At 32.9% G+C, this 26838-nt stretch overlaps 2 protein-coding genes and 1 pseudogene across 3 annotated transcripts; 2 read left to right on the top strand and 1 right to left on the bottom strand.

The window, feature by feature from the left end:
- Positions 1–482: 482 nt before the first annotated feature.
- LOC100791790 (GDSL esterase/lipase At5g55050) lies at positions 483–3920 on the top strand. The gene is made up of 5 exons (XM_006602134.4): positions 483–908; positions 1730–1875; positions 2372–2605; positions 3042–3288; positions 3501–3920. The coding sequence occupies exons 1-5, from the start codon at positions 677–679 to the stop codon at positions 3719–3721; spliced, it is 1080 nt and encodes a 359-aa protein (XP_006602197.1). The 5' UTR covers positions 483–676; the 3' UTR covers positions 3722–3920.
- Positions 3921–13437: 9517 nt separating this feature from the next.
- Positions 13438–24837, top strand: LOC100791260 (uncharacterized; annotated as a pseudogene).
- Positions 16991–23853, bottom strand: LOC102669969 (L10-interacting MYB domain-containing protein). Of its 2 annotated transcripts, XM_026126643.2 has the most exons (4): positions 23440–23846; positions 23018–23199; positions 17627–19152; positions 16991–17548 (listed from the first exon to the last, which is right to left on the bottom strand). In XM_026126643.2, exons 3-4 carry the CDS (start codon positions 18507–18509, stop codon positions 17082–17084), a joined length of 1350 nt encoding a protein of 449 aa, XP_025982428.1. In that variant the 5' UTR covers positions 18510–19152; positions 23018–23199; positions 23440–23846; the 3' UTR covers positions 16991–17081. The 2 variants fall into 2 exon arrangements, with proteins under 2 accessions (XP_025982428.1, XP_040868251.1); XM_041012317.1 differs by having other exon boundaries at positions 23018–23853.
- Positions 24838–26838: the final 2001 nt, after the last annotated feature.

Here is a 26838-nt window from a genome sequence, read left to right as displayed (position 1 = left end):
ATATATGTTGTCAACTGAGTTACACCCATTGAATTATGATATCTTATAATTAATATTTACTTATATTTTTTTAAATTATATTATGCATTAAATTAAATTTATTTAATAAAGTGCCAAATATATAATTATATATAGGCTTATTCTACTCAATAAATAGTTTTAAATTAGCAATTAAATTAATAAACTTCTATATGTACAAAGAATAATTAAAAGGAATAACTTTCTCAAGTTACTCATAACTTGACCATTCCTCATATTTTTTAAAATATTTTCAATAATTCAAAAATGTTAAATAAAAATATATTTTAATATAAATATTTATTTTTACTTCTATTTCTTGAATACCAGTTAATGATTTCCTTTTTTTTTATTGGGATTGGAATTGTAGTTATTTTTTTCCTGTGACAATGACAATTTATATTTGTGCCCTCTCCAGTTTATAACAATATGAACCAAAGTTGGTTGACATTGAATATTTGGGGTAGTCTTTGCTCCACAATCTGTCACTATAGTCAGTCACTTCTCACTAGCCTTCAATAAAAATTCTTCTTTTCACACCATCTTCTGCACTTGTCAAGTTTTTGATTTTTGCATCCTTATATCTCTAACCAAACCCTCTCTACTTCCACACACCAATTCTTAGCAGGATCATTCCAATATAGGCAACAGGATTGTAATGGGGAATTCCGTTCTCTTTATCTCTTTCTTCATCTTCAGCTTTGGTTTCTTGGAGGCTCAAAAGGCTCCAGCAGTTTATGTGTTTGGAGACTCACTTGTTGATATTGGCAACAACAACTACTTGAGTCTCTCCATTGAAAAGGCAATTCTTCCTCACTATGGCATTGATTTTCCAACTAAGAAACCCACTGGGAGATTTAGCAATGGCAAGAATGCTGCAGATTTAATTGGTCTGTGATTCAAAATTTACTCTATTGGTTCTTCAAACTTTCATATAATAAATTGTTTACTTTACTGCAGATAACTACCTTTGAATATTATAATCTGAATTATATTATGAACATTATTGGTCTTTTGCTATAATCTCATTATTGGCTTCTCTGCTTCTCTATTGCAATATTAAACATTGAGAATATAATCACTTTTCTGTTTTTAAAACAGCTTAAAGTGAGAGATTTTTTTCATCATTGAAATCTGTCTATTCTCCCAATTATTCCATAGTTGTCATTAAGTTGTATAGTTTCTGCATGTTTCTCTCCTACTACATGTTTAATAAGTTACAATTTACGAGTCTTGTAGTTAGGAATTTTTAATTGACAAAAAATTGTGAGCAACACTTTAAGCCATATTCTTTATTTTCTGCAATGTTTTCTCCGGTAAGAAAATCATGGTTGATGGGATGGCTCCCAAGAGGCATAAGACGGTCATCAACATGGGAGTCAGAAGTACATGTTTTAGTGTACTGACTTCAGAAAAGTTTATATAATTTAATACTGTTTTATGGAATATAAGAACATAGGCAATAGGAAAACCAAAGGCACTTTGTTTATAGAAAGGTGGGAAAGAAACGATTGACATATTTTTCTTTTGATTGGGATCGGAGACAAGAAATTGGGGACAAAGAAAACATGTATTGTACATAAAGGGCCTAAAAGTTAATCTGATTGTCTTATTGTTGTTTTTATTGAGGCATGAATATTGAAAATAGTGATACAAAATTACAAATTGTGTTTTGGCTAATATTTGCATTAAATGGATGGTTGGGTTGCAGCTGAAAAATTGGGCCTACCTACTTCACCACCTTATCTCTCCCTAGTATCTAATGTCCACAACAACAGCAACAACGTATCTTTTTTGCGTGGTGTTAACTTTGCCTCCGGAGGTGCTGGAATATTCAATGTCTCAGATAATGGTTTTGTAAGTACAGTTCTAATTTTCTCTTTTCTTCTTCCAGTTTTTGTTTTTATTTATCATGTCCTTATTCACAAGAGATTATTGTAAGAAGGTCGGGACTATTACATATCTATATATAGTTTTAGTCAATTTAATTATGACATGTAATTGAGTTTTTCAATTGGCAAAAAAATTAATAAAATAAAATTATATGTCATGTGAAAATTGACTAAAAGCATATAAACTACATAAACTTTTTTTCATTCATTATTTAGTAAGGTAGACATGCAATTCATCCAAATAATAAACAACATATCAAAGATTATGTTGCTAACATTTATTTCAACCTAGAAAAAAAAGTACATGACCACGAAAAGAACAAATATCAAAACCAAAATGACTCATAAGTACTAGACTACTAGGAGATGTCCCCAAAAACTCAAAATGATAAGAAAATGACAAACTAAAGAAAATCTTCCCCCAACTGAGCTATATCCCTTCTGGATGACATTTCTTGTAGAGGCAATCAATACCTTTGCCAAAGCAAGTGGACTACTACTCACTAGTGCACGAACAACTGGCACAACAAATAGGAGCATCTTCTCTTGGGAAACACCTCTCAAAGTCCATCTTCATTGTGGTGATTGGAGGCAACGATATCTTTGGTTACTTTGACTCAAAGGATCTTCAAAAGAAAAACACCCCTCAGCAGTACGTGGATTCCATGGCTTCCACATTAAAAGTGCTACTACAGGTAAACACAATGGTTGTAAATAGTAAGCTGCTACTTAGATTGTGTTTGATTGAGTGTTTGCAATTGAATGAAACTGATTTTGGTTAAACTTAATTTTAAAATATAGTAATTTATATTTAAATGCTTTTATTCTAAAATTAAGTCAATAGTAAAACTTAATATCAATTTATTTGTCTGATGCAAAAACTATTTAAAGTTATTTCAATTTAAAATCAATTTTGGACGCAAAATTAATTTCTTACCATGACAACCAAACGTGAACATTTGCCTAAAATCATGTTAGCCTGATATTTCAACGAAATTTTAGATGATCTACACATGAATCCAAAGACATACTACTAGTTATTACTTCTATGATCGAAATTATAAGCTTAGAAGGGTCAAAACTTGCATTATTTACATATATTTTCATTTTGGTTTGGCAACTTTTTATCAGAGATTATACAACAATGGTGCAAAGAAATTTGAGATTGCTGGTGTTGGTGCAATTGGGTGCTGCCCTGCATACAGGGTCAAGAACAAAACAGAATGCGTTTCTGAAGCCAATGACTTGTCGGTTAAATATAATGAAGCTCTTCAATCCATGTTAAAGGAATGGCAATTGGAGAACAGGGACATAGGTTACTCTTACTTTGATACTTATGCTGCCATCCAAGACCTCGTTCACAATCCAACTTCATACGGTATATATTAACACATTGTTCAATATCTATTTACATTATATATTTATAATCACTTTACAAAACTTGTTATTAAAACTAATCCTTAATTAATTACTGTTGATTTCATGTTTATAATAATTTCTAATCTTATAGAATATATTAAGTTTAGAAAGTTGCTAAGATTGAAATGAGGAGAAAGAGAATTTTAAAGGAATTCACGACCCTTTTTTCAGGATTTGCTAATGTGAAAGCTGCATGTTGTGGATTTGGTGAGTTGAATGCCCAAATTCCGTGCCTGCCAATTTCGAGCATGTGTTCCAATAGAAAAGACCATATTTTCTGGGATGCATTCCATCCTACAGAAGCAGCTGCTCGCATCTTTGTGGATGAAATTTTTAATGGACCTTCAAAATACATATCTCCTATTAATATGGAACAGTTACTGGCCATCTGAATTGGCAAATTAGTTAGTCCTTTGTAATGTGCTTTTCTTTTTTGTTAAGCAAAAATAGAGCACAAAAATTAAGAAAAAAAGATACACAATTAGCTAAATCCCAAAGTTATTAGTGAATGTCTATTTTAATTATGGTCGAAAAAATTAGATTGAACACATTTGGATTAATCTAAGAGTATGAAAGAGTTAGTTTATGAACTTTTAGCTCAAGTGATTTATTTACTAAAACTGTCCCGACGTACGCTTTAAATTCTGCATCCTTGGTTCTTACTTTATATACTCTATTATTTGCTTCTAATTCGAAAAAAATAAAACACTTAATTTGAGAGATTAAAAACATAATTAAACCTAGATTTAATAATGTACAATAAAGTAAGCAGGTCAAAGGTACACCTCAAATAATATCTTGTTACACATGATCCAGCTTGACCAGTTTACAATATGCAAAACAATGTAACAATATTACAATAAGCTACCATGTTTTAGATAATGGGCAATTCCATCATGTGGTAGAGCAACTGAAACTCCAAGCCAACCATAAATAGAAAGACCAAAGCTGATAAGATTTTGGCGAAGACAAAAAAGGGTGATCTGAACTCTCCATCTTTCTTCCTTCCTTCCATCCCTCTGCATACCATGAAAATCCATGATTTTCTTAAAGCTGGGGTTGCAGATCTAAAATTTTAAAAAGAACCTTGTTTTTCCAGCCAAAACAAACCCTAGCACAATTCAAGAAGAAAAAAATTATGTACCTCACACATTGGAAGGGTCAAATTTACAAAAGCAAAATTGAACAGATTAGAGCAGTTAAAATTTTAACAGTGAGATGCTTAATTGGAAAGATCCAGCATTTACACAGTTGATAGGCCTTTCCCAAGTTTTTTATTTTGGCACACAAAATAATTCCTAGTAAATATTTTATAAAAAAGAATAGGTTAAATTATTCATTTATTCTTATAGTTTCACGATTCGTATCTTTTCGTTTTTATAGTCTGAAAGTGATATTTTTAATTCTTATAATTTACATTTTAATTATCTAGTTCTTAGTTTAAAAGTAAATTTTTTAGTCTTTAATTTGTATTTTAATTTTTTTAGTCCTTATAATTTGAAAGTGATCTTTTTATACAGACTAAAAGAATTGAATGCAAATTATAAAAATTAAAAATATCATTTTCAACCTTAAAAGACTAAAAGAGAATTAAAATATAAATTATAAGAATTAAAAAAACCAATTTTAAACTATAAAGAGTATAATATACAAATAATAAAATTATAACAACAATAATTAAACCAAAAGAATAATAAGATTCTATTATAAGTATATTGATTAATAAGGTGAGGTAGGCGCATCAACCAAGAACAACAAAAACTGCAACATAGTAAAACTAAAAACAAAGACACTAAGGAAAAAAGTAAATACATCATGTTCAAACGTGCAGCCATATCCCTTTATATACGAAAGGAAATTAATTAGCTTCAACCATGATGTCAATAATACAAGCTTGTAATGATGTCAATAATACAAGCTTGTAAGGCAAGAGCTGTGTTCTTATAAATGAGATTCTACAGTAATAACATTGTCAGGTATAAAATTAGAAAACATTCATCCAATTCTAATTGATTCTGAAATCTGTGCGAAAGTGCTTGCACATGTGCAAACAAAATAATAATAAGATTAAATTATTCATTTGATTCCTATAATTTTATGATTCTTATTTTTTTAGTCTTTATAATTTAAAAGTGGTATTTTTAGTCTATATAGTTTACATTTTAATTCTCTTAGACCGTGTAGTTTAAAAGTATTTTTTTTAGTCCTTATACTTTATATTTTAATTCTCTTTTAGTCCTTATAATTTAAAAGTGACATTTTTAGTTTCTATAATTTATATTTTAATTACCTTTTAGTCCTTATTACAAAAATTATAAAAATAATTAACTACAAATTAGTTATAAATTATCAATTATTTTTTATTATAAATTATGTTACGATAAATTTGTTACGAATTACTTACTAATATTTTTGTAGTTAATTGTAATTGATAATTTTTCTCATATTTTGATGATAAGGACTAAAATGGAATTAAAATATATAGTATAGGAACTAAAAATATCACTTTCAAACTATAGAGACTAAAAGAGAATTAAAATACAAATTATAAGAACTAAAAAAACTACTTTTAAAATTATAGGAATTAAAAAAGAATTAAAATGTAAATTATATGAATTAAAAATCCACTGGACAATAAAACAAGAGAGAACAAAAGAGTAATTTAATCTAATAATAATTAAGTTCCCGTAGAACTAAAAACATATGCATTATTTATGGCATTGTATATTTTTAACTTCCATACAAGAAGCCAGTATGTTTGTCAATTAATTTGGGATTAAATAAATATGTAACAAATGTTAAAAAAAATGTAAAATATTTCTTACATGCAATTTGCAGAAAACTTCTCTAATAAAGCTTTTGATATGCATAGATAGCCAACTTTTAAACTAAGAACAAGGCAGAAAATTAGTTAAACTATATTTTCAGCATTTACATGCTTCTCAATGATTAGCTCAACAATATACTTACCTAATTCAATTTCCAAAAAACTGAATTTCTGAAGACTTATCTAAAGTTTCCAGTAAAAAAAAAATGAAGACTTATTATCTAAACCACATGCTTCAACCTCAACATCTTTAAACAAGACCCTAGTATGCTAATGAAACCTTATAGCCAATAATAAGTTCGAAGCTTGTATCTTGGAAGCATAAAACACGAAAGTTCAAAACGTGAAAGTTTCAGTTGACAGACTGATCCAGAGAAAAATTTCCTGTATACTGACAGTAAATATGCCTTTTTAAGACCATTAGCAAGTCACATGCAATCAAAAGGAGATTACACATTAAACAAAATTTTAAAAAAAATCATTTCGAGTATTCTATAACTGTAACAAAATTTTGAAGTAAATTAAATTAATGAAAGTTGGAAGAATAAAATATTTCTACTTTTTTTCTGGCATATTGTTCAAAACTTTTCAAAGACCAACCCACAAAGAATATTTCAGAGAGAATGAATTCCATTTTTGGAAAATCATCACCTATCTAACCACCAAAACAAAGTACTTATGGCATATAATAAATGTAAGAAACAAAACAAAACAAACTAAGTATGATCACTTATAAGGGGCTTGGGTGTCTACTAGGGTTTGATGTCGACCACCAAACTTTTCTCCAAGTCTTATACTAAGTTCGTCATTGTTATTTTTCTGTTTGACAGAACCAGATTGTGCAATAAATGCATTTAAAGCTAAAAAAAAAATCAGAAATTGCTGGCTTACATTAAAACAAACAGAAAGTGAAACTTTTCGTTATCGTTAGCATTACTTTGGTAGAACGTAAACTTCAAGTAGCTAGCATATGCAGTGATTTTATAGGTAGTCAAGTATAATGACAAACTCAAGCTTAAATATTTTCTAGTAAGCATCACAGGATGAATGTTAATTGTGAAATGTGCCATGGATTCATAATTAACAGAAGGCAAAAAGGAAAAAACAAAACCTATGTATCCCTGTAGATATTTGTGGAAATGTGTAGTTAAATTGGTGATGAGTGATAAAAAAAAGTATAGGATAATCCCCAAAACACTGTACCTTCTTCATCGCAAGATGTTCAAGTACTGAGACCAATACTAACTATATCGTAAAATTAAACTTTAAGCATGTGAGTGGAAGCAGAGAAGAACTAGAATCCCAAGAGACAGTGGCCTAGAGAAACCCAATCCAGTATCTACAAACTGTATAAATGATGACATTAGTGAAGCGTCTCAGTAAAATAATCATGGAATATGGCCAATTAATCCAATAACTTTTCGAAAAGAACAATTAATCTATATTATTATTAACACATACATGTTGCATAGTGCATATTATCAAAGCCAGTTACATAATTTCATAATTTAACATAAATTCAAGCTTCTGAAACCACTTGTATAAGCAAAAGTTAGGGTACCTTAGTTTCGATATGGCAAAACCAAGCTTTGAACATAATCACATGACAAAAAACTGCCTCACTTTTCACCGTTGTTGAAATGTTCACACCGATCGATCTATTCTATTGTATCAAACATCATACACAATAAATGTTCACATCCGTGGTTTGCCAGCAACATGACATTATCATATTCAGACATGCACAAAATCGATGGAATAAGTGGATAGAAGTTATCAATTTGAAGTTGCTCATAACTTGTATTAAGCAAGTGAGTCAAAGATTTTTCATTTCCAAACTCCCTCATTAGCCAAAAACTAAAATGCATGGGTTCTCCTGTGATAATGAGAAAAACATAGGCAACCCTTCAAAACCTCGAGTAAAGACGACCAAGAAGGGACTGCTTCAATAAGACCATCAGGCATTGACAAATAAAATACCTGTACGTCTTATCCTTTAGATAAAAAGAAAAAATCACCAACTCATTGACAGCAACGTTATCCCATTGATATTGATAACAAGAACTCAGCTTGGGAAGTGCTATCCAGTTAAGGGTGCCACTGCCACTCACAAACGCTCCATGTTGTCCCGAAATGGGAAATGAAGGGCAGGTTAAACCATTTCTCCAACAAGTGTCGCCCTAGCAGTGAACTCTCACCTCCATTTTCTATGGTTTAATATCCAAAAGAACTACTTGGTAAGTGTCACTCCAATCATTGTACCCAAACCCAAACATACGTGAATGCCAGGAAGGATAATCGCTCAAATGAAAACGTATGCTTGGCGAATCTTCGGATATTGTGGCCGGGTTCCAAAATTGGAACCAGTATTTTACAAAATCATCATGATCATGATCATCTCTATACTAGTAAATAGTAATAATAATAATAATGTTGGAAGCAAACCAGTCCATTGCAGACACCCAAGACAGTGCAATCGTGATTCAATGGGTAGCTACCAACAACAGTGATAATGGGTTCTCGAGTAAATCATGTATGGAGCAAGGTGCGGAACAATACCTGCTTTCATTGTTCTTAAATCCTAATAGGACGTGAGTGTTCTTGGAGCACCTTTGAGGATGCAATTTAACGAATGTAGCACACTCACATTAATAGTGAATAAAATCATAGTTATTCCTTCTTTCAATATGATATCATATAATCAGGAGCTTAATAATCAAATCCATCCTTTTTCTTTATTGTTTTTCCCTCGTGATCACTCACCATTGCTTCCAATCTATCATCAAATTTAGTTTCTTTCAATTATCAAATGACTCATCTTCTTGAAGTCAGAACTTCTTGACTATGTAACGAGGATCACATAACGTGTTCTTCATCCAAAATCAATCCTGATGGATAAGTCCTTCTTGTTTTTGCCTTTAGGTGATTAAATCTTTTTGCTTATGTCTTATAGTGTTTAATGTGTTTGCTTTTAGTTAATGATTAAGTTTATGTCTGTTGACTTTCATTAATGTGTGAACCTTTACACTAGAGATATCTTATATTTTCACATCACAAATTTCTAATAAACAAGATTAGCATTGTCTTGACCGTCATCATCTTGTGGAAACAAGTTAGATGGCTGATATGACACAACAATTAGTTGTAACTTGTTACAATTTAATTCAAGTTGTAGATAATTTAATATATAATCTAGAGTGTTATTCTTCTATATTCTATATATATTTCTTATATACTCACAATTAATAGTGAATAAAATAAAAAATATTCCATCTTTCAAGAGAGGAAATTTTTTGTGAAGTAGGGTTTATGAATTTGGTAAGTTGAGAAAAGGGTCGGTGATGGAATCGTGGGACACAAATTCTCTCTTTTTTTTTTAGAAAAAATTACTAAATTACTAATTTATTTTAGAAATAAGTTTTTAATGGATTGTACGAAAATAAGTCAAATAATTATACTTAGTAACCAAAACAATTAGAACTATAATATAATAAGTTAAAATAACATTGGATAATGAGAAAATCATAATTTTAACATTTGAATACACTTAGAATAATGAAATTAATAATTTTAGAATTAAATGGTTAAAGATAACTATAACGATATTAATAAAATAACATAAAATTAATATAATCTATACTATTAATAAACAAAATATTCCTTTAGATATCCATAAATTTTAGATTTTTTTTTAATTTTTAAACTTCAACTACTCTCTTTTAATAATTATCAACTACTCTCATGTTTGTTAGTTATTTTTATTAGATTTATTTTTTATTTTTTAATTTCTAATTTTTTTCTATTTATTTTTATTTAAAATGTGAAGAAAGGCACAGACCCTAGTAAATGTAAAATAATTTTATCAACTTAAACTTTAGATACTCTTTTATGGTAGGCAAAATTGTAAATTTGGTCCCTCCATTTATCTTCAGTTTCGGATGTGGTTCCCCAGTAATTTAATTCACAAATTGAGTCCTCCTATTTTATAAAATCGTGCAATGTTGGTCCCCCAAACCACAATTGGACGTTGACCGTTACAAAGGAATGTTGATTGTCACATGTCACATTCTTATTGGATGATGGTTGTCACGTGTCATGTTTTGATTGGTCAATGAAAACAACAATGCATTTCATCTTTCATGGAATTGATATCCAATCAGAACATGACACGTGGTAGTCACCATCTAATATAAAACGTGACACGTGGCCGTTAACGTCACTTACTAACGGTCAACGTCCAATTGTGACCTGGGGGACCAACATTGCACGATTTTACAAAATAGGAGGACCCAATTCATGAATTAAATTACTGGGGGACCAAATTCGAAACTGAAGATAAATTGGGGAGCCAAAATGCAATTTTGCCTTTATGGTATTATCCATTGGATACTCTTTAATAATTAAATTAATAATAAATAAAATGACATAAAGGGAAAAGTGGCACGTGCCACGTACACGTGAATAAAAACCCTAACCTTTCTGTCCTGCCACCATCGAAAACTTTTCTTTCTCAGTCTCACTGTGAAGCTAATTGGAGCCAAAAATACATTTACACACGCTACCGTGTGAACGACGATTAAGGTTTTGGTAGAAACACAACTAATACAAAAAAAAAATAGTAATCAAATCAGTGGAAGATTGAAGAGAGCACCAGACGCCAAATCTGAGTACACTGCAACTTACTGTGTGGATTACATTGTCATTGAATTTAAACTTCGAAACCCTATTTTTCCCAACTCAATTTCTCGATACCATTAATTCTTCATTCGTTTTCTTTTCACTCTCTGTTGTTTTCATTCGCGTTCACAATTTCGGTTATGCTAAAAAATCAGACAGAAAGCAAGATTTCTATTTAACGCTTAATGTGTATTATTTTCCATGTCTCTGCTCTCTGCCAATAATCATTCTTTCATGGTTAATGGTTATTGTAATTGTGTGCTGTGAAAATAAGCGTTTAGTGTCCATGGCTAGTGTTGTTTAATGTTCTCTTCGAAGTTGTTTGTATATTAATCTCACACCATGCTCTGTGATAGTGATAGCGCCACGCAAATCCCACATGCATCTAGAATATTCGAGGCTCCCATGCAAGAGGCACACACAGAGGAACCCGCACGTGGCAATAACCGCACTTGCACAAGGCTTGGATATTTACGTGATTATGTGTAGGGTTGTTAGGAATGTCGGGCACTAGGGGACAGACTAGACTGATTGTAACATATTTACATCTGCTATTACTATAAATGTACGCTTTCCATACCATGAAATATATGAAAAAGCTTATTCATAGTTTCCATTATCGCCTGTAGCCTTTTAGCAGTAGAAGTTCATAGCATTTTTGGTCCGACCCACCATCTCCGTTCAGTAACCACCATCCCAGAACATAATACCCGCCAGGCCACCCTTGACCGCCTGGAGGAAGCCGTACACCGCCTCACCCAAGCTCAAGCAGCCTTATCCCAGAACCACGCCAACCTCGCCCAAACACAAACCTCCATGACCACCAAACTCGACTCTGCTCTCGAACACCTCGTCGCCTTAACCATTCCAACCCCCACCCCTCAACCACCCCCGCACACCACCTCACCTTTGCCACCCACTCCAAAACCGCATATGAAGCTTGACGTTCCTCGTTTCGATGGGCAGGACCCTGTGGGCTGGATTTTCAAAATCAGTCAATTCTTCGACTACCAAGGCTTGCCTGACCAAGAGAGGATCACCGTAGCCTCCTTCTATATGGATGGTCCAGCGCTTTCATGGTACCAATGGATGACCCGCAACGGATTCATTTCCTCCTGGCCGGCGCTACTCCAAGCTTTGGAATCCAGATTTGCTCCTACATTTTATGAAGATCCACAAGGGGCTCTTTTTAAATTACAACAACGCGGTTCTGTTAATGATTACTTAACAGAATTTGAATGCTTAGCTAATCGTATCATTGGACTGTCTTCACCTTCTTTGTTGAGTTTTTTATTTCAGGGTTATACCCGGAGCTCCGGTGAGAGGTTCAGGTGCTTCAGCCTATGTCGTTGCCGCAAGCAGTGACTCTCGCAAGCTTCAAGAGGAAAAACTCCAAGATCGTCGTCGACCACCTCGAACACCACCTGTGCATCAGTCACAGGTGTCACCTCCCGTCACTAGCTCTTCTCTAGTTCCCTCCCCAGCTCGACCTCTGATTAAGAGGCTCACCGCCGAGGAACTCACAGTACGCTGCGACAAAGGCATTTGCTACCATTGCGACGATAAGTGGATCGTAGGTCATCGTTGCCGCCCACGACTCCACTTGCTCATCGCAGATGAGGATGACGATTGCATAGGCATGCCATACCTTGCTCCATCCATTGTCCCTGAAGTTTCCAACCAGCCACAACCACCTCTCGACGTGCCCCAAATCAGCTTGAATGCTTTATCCAGGATGCCGACACTGGAAACATTTCGAATCTATGGGACCATTGCTCGCCATCAGGTAATTATTCTAGTAGATGGTGGGAGTATGCATAATTTCATCTAGTTTCGCCTTGCTTCCTTTCTCCAGTTACAGCAGGTTCCAGCCACTACCATGCATGTCATGATTGGTAATGGCAGCACCATTGAGTGTAACACCAAGTTCCCTTCGGTTCCGATCACGATTCAGGGATTCTCCTTTGCTGTGGATTTGTTTCAATTACCCATCAGTGGCGCCGATATAGTCCTCGGGGTCCAGTGGCTGAAGACACTTGGCCCGGTCACCACCGATTACTCATCGTTGAAGATGAGCTTCACGTTCCCAAGCCAGCCTACTTCTCTTAGTGCTGACATTCCCATGCTACCCAGCCCAGCATTGGCCCAACAACTTAAATGCTTAGCCCAAACCCACGACATTTCTGCTCTTTACCACCTCACCCACGTACCTGACCCACAACCCACTTTCCTTGTTTACCCTTCCTCTACTCCACCCACACCCCTACTTACAAAACATAACCCCCCACTACTCGACCTTCTTCTTTAGCGCTACTCCTCCCTATTTCACGAACCCAACCAGCTTCCCCCTCCCCGCAACATCACCCACCGCATCCATCTCCTTCCCAATTCTAGCCCAGTGAACGTGCGTTCTTAGAGGTACCCATATTCCCAGAAAAATGAGTTGGAATGCCAAGTCACCGCCATGCTCGACGCTAATCTCATCTGCCCAAGCCACAACCCTTTTTCTTCTCTGGTATTATTAGTAAAGAAGAAGGACGGAGTTGGCGCTACTGTGTCGATTATCGAGCACTGAACGCCATAACCATTAAGGATAGGTTTCCAATGCCTACTGTTGATGAACTCTTAGATGAAATCGGCAAAGCTTCATGGTTCTCAAAGCTGGACCTCCGGCAAGGGTTCCATCAAATCAGGATGCACGAGGACGACATCCCAAAGACGGTGTTCCGCACCCACCATGGCCACTATGAGTTTAAGGTCATGCCATTTGGCCTGACCAATGCTCCATCCACCTTCCAAGAAACAATGAATGAGTTACTCCAGCCATTCCTCCATAAATTTTTCGCGGTCTTATTCGACAACATATTGGTATATAGTCCGTCGTTCGCCACCCACCTCGATCATCTTGAAGCTGTGTTTACCTCACTAGTTCATTGATTTAAATAACTAATGTTAATATCAAGTAGTTAACATCGGTTTTGAGAAAAGCTGATGTTAATCGTGCGATGTTAAATCTATATTTTGTAGTAGTGAACATTAGGAGTTTGCTTGCATACACAAATTCTATATAATAATTTTATGTTGGAATTTTTTTTTGTGGTCTATCTTTTTGTTACTCATTTATGTTGATATTTTTCCCTTTGCATGTGTGTTGGTTGATATTGATCTTCATTGAAACATGGACTTCTTAGTTCGCACTTGCCAACTTTGATGTCGTCTTCTTCCCTTTCCTTTCTAAAGTCCTAAAATATGTTGATTTCGATGCTCTACAAAGAGATTGATCTTCATTGAAACATGGAGGCCCTTTTCAAGTTATGATTGGTTATTGTTAATGTGATATCTTGCTCTGTTATTTCATCCACGGATCATTATTTTACTTTATACTTTGGAAAAGTAGAATATACAAACCCTTGGAAATTTTTTATCATTGTTACTGTCGGTAGTGGCTGTAGTATTCTTCATGAACATTTTGAGTAATCTGTTTAACAATGCTACATCAAAGTTCTTTCCTTGACTATTTAATAGTGAGGTATTAGTATTGTTTGCTCAATCTTTTTTATGGGATTTTCTGTGACAATTATGGCTTTACTTGCACGTCTCCAAGTTCTAATTCAACAAGTAAGTTTCTTGAGTTTACAAATTATATTTAATCCAGGTTGTATCATTTTTAATCAAGTTGGAATTTATTTAATGTGAAACATGTGAATGTATAAATACATGATTTTGATGATGTCAAAGAATAATCAAACAAGGTTGCTTTCAAGATTACTTCAACAGACATTCAAAGGTTAAACATTGTTTCAAGATTAATACAAGGTTGCTTCAACAAACAAGCATTGCTTCAAGATTAATTCATGATCAAACTTTTTCCTCAAAACACATTATTTCCAACATCCAAGGTTTTGGTAATCGATTACCAAATAGTGTAATTGATTACCAGAAGATAATTTTAAAAATAAGCTTTTTGAAGGGTTTTGAAATTTGAATTTAAAAGTTGTAATCGATTACCATTGATGTGTAATCGATTACCGGAACTCCTGAAATTCAATTTAAAAAGTCATGACCTTTCAAAATATAACTGTGTAATCGATTACCAGAAACCTGTAATCGATTACAGTGAAAAATTTTAGAAATTTTTTTTTGAAAAGACACATCTCTTCAAACCATTTTGAAAAGACACGAAAGGCCTATATATATGTGTATCTAACTTTGAAAAGTAAGAGAGAGATATTCTAAGAGAACTTAATTGTCAAATGCTCTCTCAACAACTCTTGGACAACCACTTGCAAATCTATTGAGAATTCATCCAGGAACTTCAAATTGTATTATGATCTCTAAAAGAGAGAAATTCCTCTAGGAACTTCAATTTGTATCATTCACTCTAAAGGAGATAAATCTTTCTGTTCATCTTAGAAAGTCAGTTGTAATCAAGAGACTGGTTGTCTTTTGGAGAATTGTAATCAAGAGACTGGTTGTCTCTTGGAGAATCTTAAACACAAGGGTGAGGAATCTCAAGGTGTGTTCAAAGTCTATAAAGGATTTACAGAGATAGTGAAAAATCTCAAGTAGGTTGCTTAAGGATTGGACGTAGACACAGAAAGTGGCTGAACCAGTATAAATCGACTCTTCCCTTATCTTATTTATTTTATTGCAATCAATTTTATCTTGCACGTTTAAAGAACATCATTAAATTGATATATTGTTGTTTCTTCTGTTGCATTCTGAGTCTATCATTTTAAAATGGGGGTTAAAATTTTGTTGTAGAAAAATTTTGAAACTTAATTCATCCCCCTCTTAAATTTTTGGCTCCACTTGTCCAACAGAACACTGATGCTGGAGTTGTTTTAAATTAGGTGCAATGTAAAAGTGATATTATTAGGATGGCATTAGATAGTATAACTATAAGATGTAAATAGTATCTCTACGTGATTGTAAATTAATCTTGTAGCTCTATTGGTTTAGTTACTCAATCCTTCTTTTTCCCTATGCAGATATTACTTGATGTTGTTTCATTGTTCAACATGGTTTCTTCCCTCGCTATAAAGAAGCAATCAATAAAAATAACTGACAATGGAACTGAGGTTTGTTACATAAATCTCTATTGTATACGTATTTATGCATAAACATGGATATGATTCAAAAGTGATATTCTAATTTCTACATACTAATATATTATGTCATATATATGTGTGTGTATACTATTGATTCAGGTTTTTAGAGATTTTTACCCTGTTAGTGATGATTTTGTTACATTAGAATGTGTTTATATTACTTGAGAGGAAGCATAGAACGGTGAATGAAAGTCAAGCTGTAGACTCTGGTGGAAACGTCTCTGTCCAAACATCAAATGTTAATTATAATTGTATCGTGTCTTTTCTTGGGGGTTAAGAATGGTGTGCTTGTGTCTGCTGTTCATATTCTCCAAGTCTTATTAATTTTAATATTTAATTTTATGCTGGGTAGTTCAGTTTATAGCAATTTAACTGCTCTATAAAAAATGTACTGCTAACCATTTTGTCTTTTTCATATTACTATATGTTTGGACTCAACAATTTTATATAGGGTCTGTTTGGATGCATTATTGTAAAAGATCTTATAGAGAAAGAACTTATTCAAGAAGCTCTTATCTGAAAAGTTACTTTTACATAAGTTAATTTGATGTTTGGATAATAAACTCTTAAGTGCTTATTTAAATTAATATGGTGTTTGGATGAAATTGTAGAAGATCTTTTGCATAATTAAAATTACCAAAAAGGATATTATATGCTTTGACATTATTAAAACTAATAATTAAATACTTAAACATTATTATATAATTATTAAATGCCTTAAATAATTAAATATTATTAAAAATAATAAAATTATTTTTTTCTTCTATTTCATTTATAAAAATATTTTAACTTTATCATTATATTTAAAATATTGTTATATATTTTCTAGAAATTTTGATTAAAAAATAATTATTTTTATAAAAATAAAATAAATGTATCTCATAAAAATATAATTATACGCCTTTCTACATAATTACTTTTCGTATTTAAAATCTAATTAATTTATTGTTTTAGTAATGTTGTCACATACATTCTAGTTTATAATTTAATTATTATCTATGTAATTATAATTTATAACAAAATATAAAATATCATTAACCTGGTAATAATACGATCAATAATGTCTTTCAATATAAAATTGTTCAAATGTACCCATACCATAAACATGCAACCTTGTAGTATTAAAAAATAAAGAAATTAAATACGTGTTGGAAACATATTCTTCAGAGATTCTCTAAATCGTTCCATTTGTAGAGTACTTTGAGCATCCGGTTCTTCCCATGTTATAGTACTAGGACCAACTTCACTTTCATCCTCATCACTATCTATATCTTCATTATCTTCATCTAGCGAATCAAATTCTCCATCACTCTTGTCATTTCTTTGAATGAAGTTATGTATAGCCATGCAAGCAACAATGATTTGGTTTTGTGTCTTCAAAGCAAAAGGTGGCATATTACCCAATATCTTCCATCTTGCTTTACATAAACCAAATGCACGTTCAATTGTACTTCGAAGACTGGAATGATAATAATTAAAAACTTCAACTCTTCCCCTGATTCTAGGCCCAATTCTAAATTGCGGGAGATGATACCTAGTTTTCTTGTACGGTCCTAGAAAACCCATAAAAGTAGGGTAACCAGAATCAACAAGATAATATTTACCTAAAGAATAAAACAATAGAGCATGTTAGGGCACAAAATTATAAAGATACATATTTATAATATATAAATTTTAAGTACCTTGAGGAGGATGTGGAAAATGCAATGCAGGCTTATGTAAAGCCTCCATAAATATCTTAGTATCATGTGCAGAACCTTCCCAACCTGCCCAAACAAAAGTGAAACACATGCTAAAGTCACAAACAACCATGACATTAGTGGTAGTGTAGCCTTTCCGACCAATATAGACTCCTTGTAGATGAGAGGGAACACAAACTCGTATGTGAGTACCATCTATTGCACCAATACAATCCCTAAAGTAAGGGCGATATCTGGCATCTTTTAGAATCTCATCAGGAGTATCCCTAAATGATGGATCAACAGGCTTAATTATATCCTTTGCAAACATACACACAGCTTCTAAGACATTATGGAAATGTCTAGATATTGTTTCACCTGAATGTTGAAATCTTTCCTCACAATTACGAACAGAACCTGGTTGACTCAACATGTATAAAAACAAGCCAACTTGCTCATAAATGCTGACATTTCGAGTTTTCTTTAAGTTGTACTTGGTTTCCAAGATATCACATAATTCAAGAAAGACAAGTTTCTTCATTCTAAACATCTGATAACAACGTATTGGATGACCATTTAGAATTTCAAATACCCAACGATGGCCTGTCATGCTTGAATCTCTACATGGATTTTTCACAACATATTTCATGAAGTAATTGGTAACATTAGCTACAGCAAACATCAACACTTTGTTCTTCGTAATGTGATCGTCATCGTCAGATGAAGAGTCATTTGATGATAGTGCTGAGTCATTTGATGATAATGATGAAGACATCCTGTAGAAGGAAAAAAAAATCATAACATAACTGAAAATAAAAAAATCAAGAGCCAAACCATAACTAATATCCATAACATAACCAAAATTAAAATCAAAGATCCATGACATAACTGAAATTAAAAACTAAGATCCATAACACAACCAAGGTTCATAACCAAGCAAAACTAGCAAGTGTCAATGATATCAAATAGAGGAGAAACTTAGGAATTTGTGCTTAAGTTTCAGACTTGATCCATCCAAGTTGTAGCTCAGGCTCTTCTAAAGCAACAAAGGTGATCCTATTTGCCCTTTTTTTTATAAGTTTAGTGGCTTTGTAAAATAGTTGACTCCCACGCTCAAGTCCTGGTAGATCTTTCAACTTTGCTACACATGTAGTAATGCTAGTTGGGTCTTGAGCATATACACTAGATTCAAATGTTTGAATAATACGATCTAATTGTGAGGAAAGCTTGGCAGCAACCCCAATTCTTTTATCACCCTCTCTTCCTCTCTTCCTCTGTCCATTTTCCTTTGCCAAAGACGTGTTCTGAGTTGTCGTGTCTATCTCAGGCTCATTCACTTCCATGTCAGTGTTATCATCAATGTTATCATTTGTCTCTTCTGTTCTTGTGTTGAATCCTTCATATTTTCTTGAATCTTCAGATGGTGCATATGCTGCAAAACCAGTAGCAATAGTACCTTTAAAAAGGAATTTCATCTCAGGTAAAAATTTGAGGCATTGCTCTCTAAACTTTGCTACTTCAGGATCCTCCTATAAAATAAAAAATAAAAATTATAATATATATTTAGCATGAGAATTAAGAGATAAAAATCAATCTCATTATAATATATTTGGTAAGGTTGACATTCCTATATAATTTAAATTAAGCAAAACCAACTTTCTAGCTGACAGAACTTGTGTTCTGTAGTATTTGTGCCTATTTAGATAATCAATTTGGTGACCTTCAAGTGTTATCACGAATAATCACTATTAAAAAAAATGACAAGTTGAATTGAGCAAAAGAACAAAAGAATAAGAAATGGAGAGGGGTCACTAGTCAGTACAAGTAAGCAAAATAATTTAATTAGGTGCAACAATAAATGTAATAAACTTTTTATTAATTTAAAGTTTTCTATAACGTGTTTTCTATAACGTGTTGAACATTTATAATAAATTTCTTTCATTTCTATTAATAAAGTTTATAAAATTTCTTTCATTTCTATTAATAAAGTTTTCTATAACGTGTTTAACATTTAAAGTAATATAATATTTAAAGTTTTCTATAACGTGTTTAACATTTATAATACTTTTCTGAAATCTGCTTAGGAGGATAACAGGATTGGAACCAAAGAGTACTACTGAAGAAAAAAAGGAAACAGCTTCTACAGCTTGGAAGGTCTTATTGGCCTACGTACCACAAGTAACAGCAAGGCATTCATATTTTGTTTGATTTCATATAATATGGTAAGAAATAGTTAAACGTATGCTTAATTGCTAATACGTTAATTTTAGATTTCCTATTTATAAAATATTAAAAAAGGACTTGAACTTTGTTAGTTATGAATAATTCAATCCCACTATCGACACTATCACACTAGACATGATAAATCAATTATCAATCAAATCGTTGTATTAACATTTAACTATTGGAAAGATACAAATAACAATGTAATAGCTTACAGAGGCAAAACAGAGAAATGAGAGGTGGTGAGCCAACTCATATATACCTATAACTAATTAGCTATACCTACACCATTTAGATTAGACATCATGTTGCAGAGCTGTAGAAGGTAGAAATGAGAGATGGCAAAGGAGAAAGGATTTAAATTATTATTATTTGTTATTTTTAAATTTTAAAAAAAAAACTTTATGACAATGATGAGAACTTTACAGGGAAACCTGCACCCTTAGACCTGTCTTTTTTATGAGCATAAGCAAGTCTGCATTTCCTTAAAATGTGTTAAGCACCTGAACGGCTCAACCTTTCAGACTTCATCATAATGGCAATGCAGAGGCTACAATATCACACAATGATATTATGAACCTAGACAATGAAAGGGTAAAGTATATTCACTCCAGGCTCTCTAAGAATTTGGGTCGAGAAAATAGTGTGAAGGAATTGGATTCAACTACCCTACCCACCAAGTCTGATAGCCATTTTGGGTCTGGAAACTATTTTGTTGTTGGTCTTGGTACACCCAAGAGGGACTTGTCACTCATTTTTGACACAGGTAGTGATCTTACATGGACTCAGTGTGAACCCTGTGCTGGTTCTTGCTACAAGCAGCAAGATGCAATCTTTGACTTATATGAACAATGAACACAAAAAAGGTACAGGAGTTCACATTTTTCAAATATAGTAGCATAGAACTACGTTCTAATCTCCTGAGCTGGTGCTTGATGGTATTGCTAAATTCAATAACATCAAATAGAACGGTCTTCATCTCATTCTTTCACCTAAACTAACAATGCTCTTAGACCTAAGATATACACATACATAACATAAGGCACGCCTGACCTCTCTTATACGAAAAATTAAACACCCACATAAAACACCATATCACTGTGACACTGTCCACAAAATTTAGACGCAGTTTCTTGAATATGTTTACTATTATTTTCAAATCAGAATTAGAATTTAATTTCAATAATCTAAATTCCAATTCTAATTAGACAATAGCACGAAAAGCACTTAAACAACTTGCATCTAAATTTCAATTTCTAAATGGAATTTCAAAGTGTCAACTGCACTGGTTACTCAGTATACTACACAAGCCGTATGATCTCAGCAATCACTAATACATTTAGTCATTTGAATGGGAAGATCACATTGATTTTTGAAAGCAGATCACAATATCATTAGACTTGTTGTCATTTCAGAATTTGGTAATGCGTCACTTGTGAAAAAAAAAAAGGGGGATTGATTTTTCAACCATGACATTGAGAATGGACATAGTTCTGGAATAGGTATTCACTGCCAGCATATTCTTAACTTAGAAAAGGAATAGAGAAGAGTTATGCCTTTCACATGGATGGAATTTTCTGTCACAGACTCACATTTCATTGCTTGTTCTGTTTATGCAGAGACATGTTTGCTGATTAAAATTAAATGCATGGAGTTTCAGAAGAAAAATCTGTGGTACCAATCTCACAGTAAAAGTGCATTAGCTGTGAGACTAAAGGCAGAGGATGGACCACTTTCTTTGTTGAGCAGAGGATGTGCTGGGAATATCCTTAGTCTTGTGCGATGCATTTGAGTCTGCAATGAGGAGAAGAATAATGAAGTTCCTCAACATTTCTGACAATGACTACATGGTTTTCACAGCAAACAGAACCTCAGCTTTCAAGCTTGTGGCAGACTCATATCCATTCCAATCTAGCAAGAAGCTTCTGACAGTTTGTGACTATGAGAATGAGGCAGTGGAAGCAATGATTAGTTGCTCAGAGAAGAGAGGAGCCAAGGCACATAGCAGCACCTGCAAAACCAAAAGAAGGTTCTGGAAGTGTGGAAGCAAAAGGACCAGTTGAGAGCCTTCAAAGTAAGAAAGCACAAGATAGTGGTGAGAATGGGGGGTTTAACATTGAGTGCAGATGTTTGGATCAAGTGGACTCTTTGGGATTGATAATGATCACCAATAGAACGAGGTACCTTATAAATTGGCTGGTGAACTCCATGATGAAGCTGAAGCACCCTAATGCAGAAGGGGTTCCCCTAGTCAAGATTTATGGTCCTAAGGTGAAATTTGATAGGGGACCTGCTTTGGCTTTCAATGTGTTTGATTGGAAAGGTGAAAAGGTTAAGCCTGTCCTTGTACAGAAGCTTGCTGATAGGAACAATATATCTCTCAGCTATGGATTTCTCCATCATGTTTGGTTTGCAGATAAGTATGAAGAAGACAAGGGGAAAGTTCTACAGACCAAAGAAGGAAGAGTCCAAGGAGTTACCACCAACAAGAAGAAAGATAGAGATGAGCTAGGAGTAACTGTGGTTACTGCTGCATTAAGCTTCCTGGCTAATTTTAAAGATGTATATAAACTATGGACTTTTGTTGCCAGGTTCCTTGATGCTGATTTTGTGGAGAAGGAGAGATGGAGATACACAACTCTCAATCAGAAAACAATTGAAGTTTAATACAATAAATTTCACTTCATTCTTCTGGATTGTGGAACACAGAAGACTCAAGAGTGTGGATTCGGATGAGGATTTCAAGAGGAGAAAATAGTTTACTTATCCAATCATTTTGCTGATTAGTTCATAAGTCATATAGACAATTCATCAGTCAAATATATTTGATTTTACTTGCTTCTTCTGTTTTGTCCTTGCATACACATTCAGGCAAAGAAATCACAGTTAGAAAATTGAATATACCCTTCTATTTATTCCCAAACTGACAAAAGTGTAAGTTCCAGCACTAGTATATTGAGCAACTATTCTTCAATGATATGTATGTCTATTTAACAAAAATCAGAATAAATAATAGGCGAGGTTGGTTCTACCTCAGTTTTCTTGTCATTACACTGGTTGCAATGGTTTTCGTTGAATAACACATAAAAATCAAAATCAAAATCAAGAATCACACATAAAAAACAAAAGAACAAAAGAAGGCTGCAATGGTTTTCGTTGAATAACACATACCTGAATTTTGGCTTCCCACCATTCATCACTAGCTGCAATGGTTTTCTTCTCCCCATCGTAGCCAAGACCTGTGTCCTTCCCAATAAGCTTAGCCCATAATTGCCATTCATTTTTCAAAGAATCCCACCTATTTCTGAATTGCTTATATTCATATCTCAAATTTGTTGCCTTATTGAACTTTTCTGCAATATTTGCCCAACCAAGCTTAGTGAAGTGGTTGTGAGGTTTATTTCCAGCATTCACCTCTTCTATGCACACTTTCAACATAATCTCAGTATTTTTATCACACCATTCTGTTTTCTTTCTTTTCACAGGAACTTGATTGAGAGACATTTTACAAGCTTAACGAAACAAACAAAAGCATACAAAGGAAGAAGAAAATGTGACGAAGGAAGAAGAAAAAGAATGACGAAGAAAAAAACATGTGATGCTAACAAAGGAAGAAGAAAAAATGACGAAGGATGATCGGAAGAGATGACCAAGGATGATCGGAAGAGATGACGAAGGAGATCGGAAGCATGGGAGAAAAATTTCGAGGAAGGCACAGCACGGCCGTTCTCAGGAACCAGAGAAAATTTTAGGGTTCAGAAAAATGAGGAGGGTATGCTTGTCATTTTGAAATTTTCTTGAGGACATTATTGTCCAAGCCTTATTTTGGGATCAGCTTCCCAAAAAGGAGATTTGAGAAGCTGGAAATCAGAGCTTAAGAGAAAGATCTACTGAGAGCTTTTGCTTTTGTAAAAGCTAAAAAAAATAATAACCAAACACTCTTAAAAAATAAAAAAGATCTTTTTTCAGTAGATAAGATGATAAAAGATCTTCTGAGCCACATCCAAACGGGCCCATAGTACCAAACTCAATCACTTGTTGAGTACAATTGGGAGCCAATATCCTATTCTTTTAGTTGTTTCTGTGATCTTTGGATCTCAAACATTCCAATGTTGTTAAATGCAACATAAAACTAATTATTTTGATTGAATTGATCTTGTCATCCAAGAACACTGGAAGAAATTATTATAAGGGATCTCATTATGAGTAATATCCATTAGAATTTGATTTTTAACCGAGTTCAATGGCATCATTTGATCCATGTTGATTGACCTCATCTAATGGGATAAGACTATTATTGTTTGTTGTTATTAATTTGATCTTGTCAGCGTTGTTATACTTTGGTTTCCAGAGTTCTAGCTTTTAATTAGGATTAAAAATAGGCATATCAACGGTTGACAGTGTTTGCAAGTGATTACTGATTTGTATGCATTAAGTTGAATACAAACCACATAAATAAATTGCTTTTCAGGATCTGGCCTTGTTGCTTTGCAAAAAAAAAAAGAAATACTTTCTCTCACCTTTACTTGTGACATCATTTTATATCCAAAGTTAACTTGGAATTTGTTGGTGTCATTAGTTTTAACCAAGTCTTGGTAAATTGTCTTGTGCAGATGATCAGTTTGTCCCAAAGAGAGTAGAAGCAGATGTCGCTGCCAAAGAAGATCCCTGTCATATCAATGATGAGTACTGATTTGTTGACTGGCTGATCACATATTGATGATAAGGAGACTACATATAATGAGGAAGAAGAAAATCAAGGCATCATGAAAGCCTCCATAAACAAATCTTTACCATTGATAAACTTCATTCTTGTTCGAAGAAGGTGGCATTTGTCTCAATCAAGAATCCTACACTAACGCGACACAAATCTTAACTACTAATGTTAAGACATTCAACTTCATGGGAAATTGAAGTAGCCAAACAAAGGATGACATGGGGGATTCACTTGCTAGTTTATTTACTGATGTAAATGCAAAGGGTAATTTCAAACATGATTAGGTATTCTTGTTAGGTAAACTAGATAGACCCACGCGATGTACGGGTTTATAAATAATTTAAAAAATATTTAAATAAATAATTTGATTGATAAATAAAAATTAAAAATATAATTATTAATGATATTTTATATCATTGACGGTTAAATGAGTCAAAAAAATATGTATAAATTAAGATAATTTATATTTATCCATATATTTATAAGAAAATATTTTAAAATTAAAGTATGACCGTTCAACTAAAGTTAAGTAACATGAAGGTAAAAGTAAGTGTTATGCATAAATATTATAAGAGTAATATAAGAATAAAGTGAAATTGACATAATAAAACACATAACGTTAAAACACATAATGTGAAATATATATAATGAAATAAAAATAGTCAACTATAATGTTAAAACACATAAAAATTATGATAATAAAACTCCAAAAATTATTTGTTTAAATAGACTTTTTGTATTTATTTCTTTTTTATTGACGACCTGTTGTTGAATTTTGTTTTCTTTGATGTGCTTCTTTTTAAATTTTGAAATAAGATTGACTCTTCATCATCAGAGGATATTAGAACAATTTGTTTATTGACCTTTCTCCTTAATGGACTTTATGAGATTGAATAAACTTTATTTGATGATGATGTATCTTTTGGCTTCTTGGATGCTTGGAGCTTTTACTTATGACATTTTTTTTCCACATTTTTCTTTAACGGACTTCCTTCTTCTTTTGATGATGAAGATGCATCTTTTGACTTGGATAGTTGTAGCTTTGGACTTTGAGTTGTGTCATCTTCTTCATTTGCCTTTTTTTTGTGAGATTTCATAAACTTCTTCATCAAATGATAAAGATGCACCTTTTGACTTGTTGGAAGAGACAAAGTTGTGTTGCTACATTTTGACCTATTATTAGAATTTATGAAATTAAGGAGGTAATAATGAAATTTCATGAAGCAACATATATAATAAGCATGTGTATACATTAACAAATATGGAGATAAATAAATTAACAAAAATATATAATGACTTTATTTGTTAAAATTAGCGTATTTTAAATTTCTAGGTGATACCTAATCGAGACTATTGTCCTCCAAGACAAAGGTGACATTACAGGTTTGTTATTACATTAGCTAAAATTTCATTTTTTATGATCTACAGTGTTTATACTCACCTTTATTATGATTTAGGTTAATCTCACCAAGGGATAGAAAGTATAGGATTGTAGATCACCTTATGCATCAAGAAGCCGCATCAGAAGTAGGAGTTATAGCATAAGCAGGAGTTATAGTAGGAGCTTGAGCCAAAGTCCAGGCTACTCTAGGTGATTAACTTGATATCCATGGTGGTAGATGTGCTGGAAAATGTTTTAGTTTTCATATATGTATTTTGTTAGAACAAAAACAAAAAGAAAAGAGAAGGAGCATGGATACTAAGTTGCATACAACATGGTCTAATGTTATGATAGCATTAATACTAATTATAAACAAAGTGACTGCTACACACTTCCGTTACACACTAATCAATTATAGAGCATGCTTGAGTCCAAATTAAATTATAGACAAAGTTACAAAATAATCATAAATTCACCTTTAACATAGCATATATTCCTAAAGTTACTAAATAATCATAAATTCATGTTTGACATAGGGTAGTGGAAGACCAATAGGCCAAACCAACAGTTGAACATCAGCCACTCATGAAGTATCATGCCAAAATATTAAAATTAGATCATATTAGCTAGCACACCCATGATATTGTATATTCATTTAAAAGTAACATTTATGCAAGTTTTGTGTCATGCTAATCATGGTTAGGTTGTCATGGTAAAATATAATATAATGCACATCACCTTGCTATGAAAATAGGGGATAAACAATTGACACTCAACTGCTCACTATAGTTAAATAATATTTAAATAATTTATTTGCATTATTATATAAAAAAATTAAACTATATCAAATAGCTACAAGATGAGAAGAGATTAATCACTTGAAACAGGTGTTCC

The sequence above is a fragment of the Glycine max genome, chromosome 18 (assembly GCF_000004515.6).
Source record: "Glycine max cultivar Williams 82 chromosome 18, Glycine_max_v4.0, whole genome shotgun sequence".
Classification (NCBI taxonomy): domain Eukaryota; kingdom Viridiplantae; phylum Streptophyta; class Magnoliopsida; order Fabales; family Fabaceae; genus Glycine; species Glycine max.
Note: the sequence above shows the minus strand (reverse complement) of the source record. Positions and strands in the feature narration are given on the sequence as shown.

Bases quoted from the DNA above. Each gene is read 5' to 3' on its own strand.
- LOC100791790 (XM_006602134.4), top strand. From the start codon at position 677: ATGGGGAATTCCGTTCTCTTTATCTCTTTCTTCATCTTCAGCTTTGGT. The intron at 909-1,729 runs GTCTGTGATTCA...GTTGGGTTGCAG, and splicing joins GAATGCTGCAGATTTAATTG to CTGAAAAATTGGGCCTACCT. The intron at 3,289-3,500 runs GTATATATTAAC...CCCTTTTTTCAG, and splicing joins TCACAATCCAACTTCATACG to GATTTGCTAATGTGAAAGCT.
- LOC102669969 (XM_026126643.2), bottom strand. From the start codon at position 18,509: ATGTCATGGATCTTTGATTTTAATTTTGGTTATGTTATGGATATTAGT. The intron at 17,549-17,626 runs GTACTTAAAATT...TTTATTCTTTAG, and splicing joins TTTTCCACATCCTCCTCAAG to GTAAATATTATCTTGTTGAT.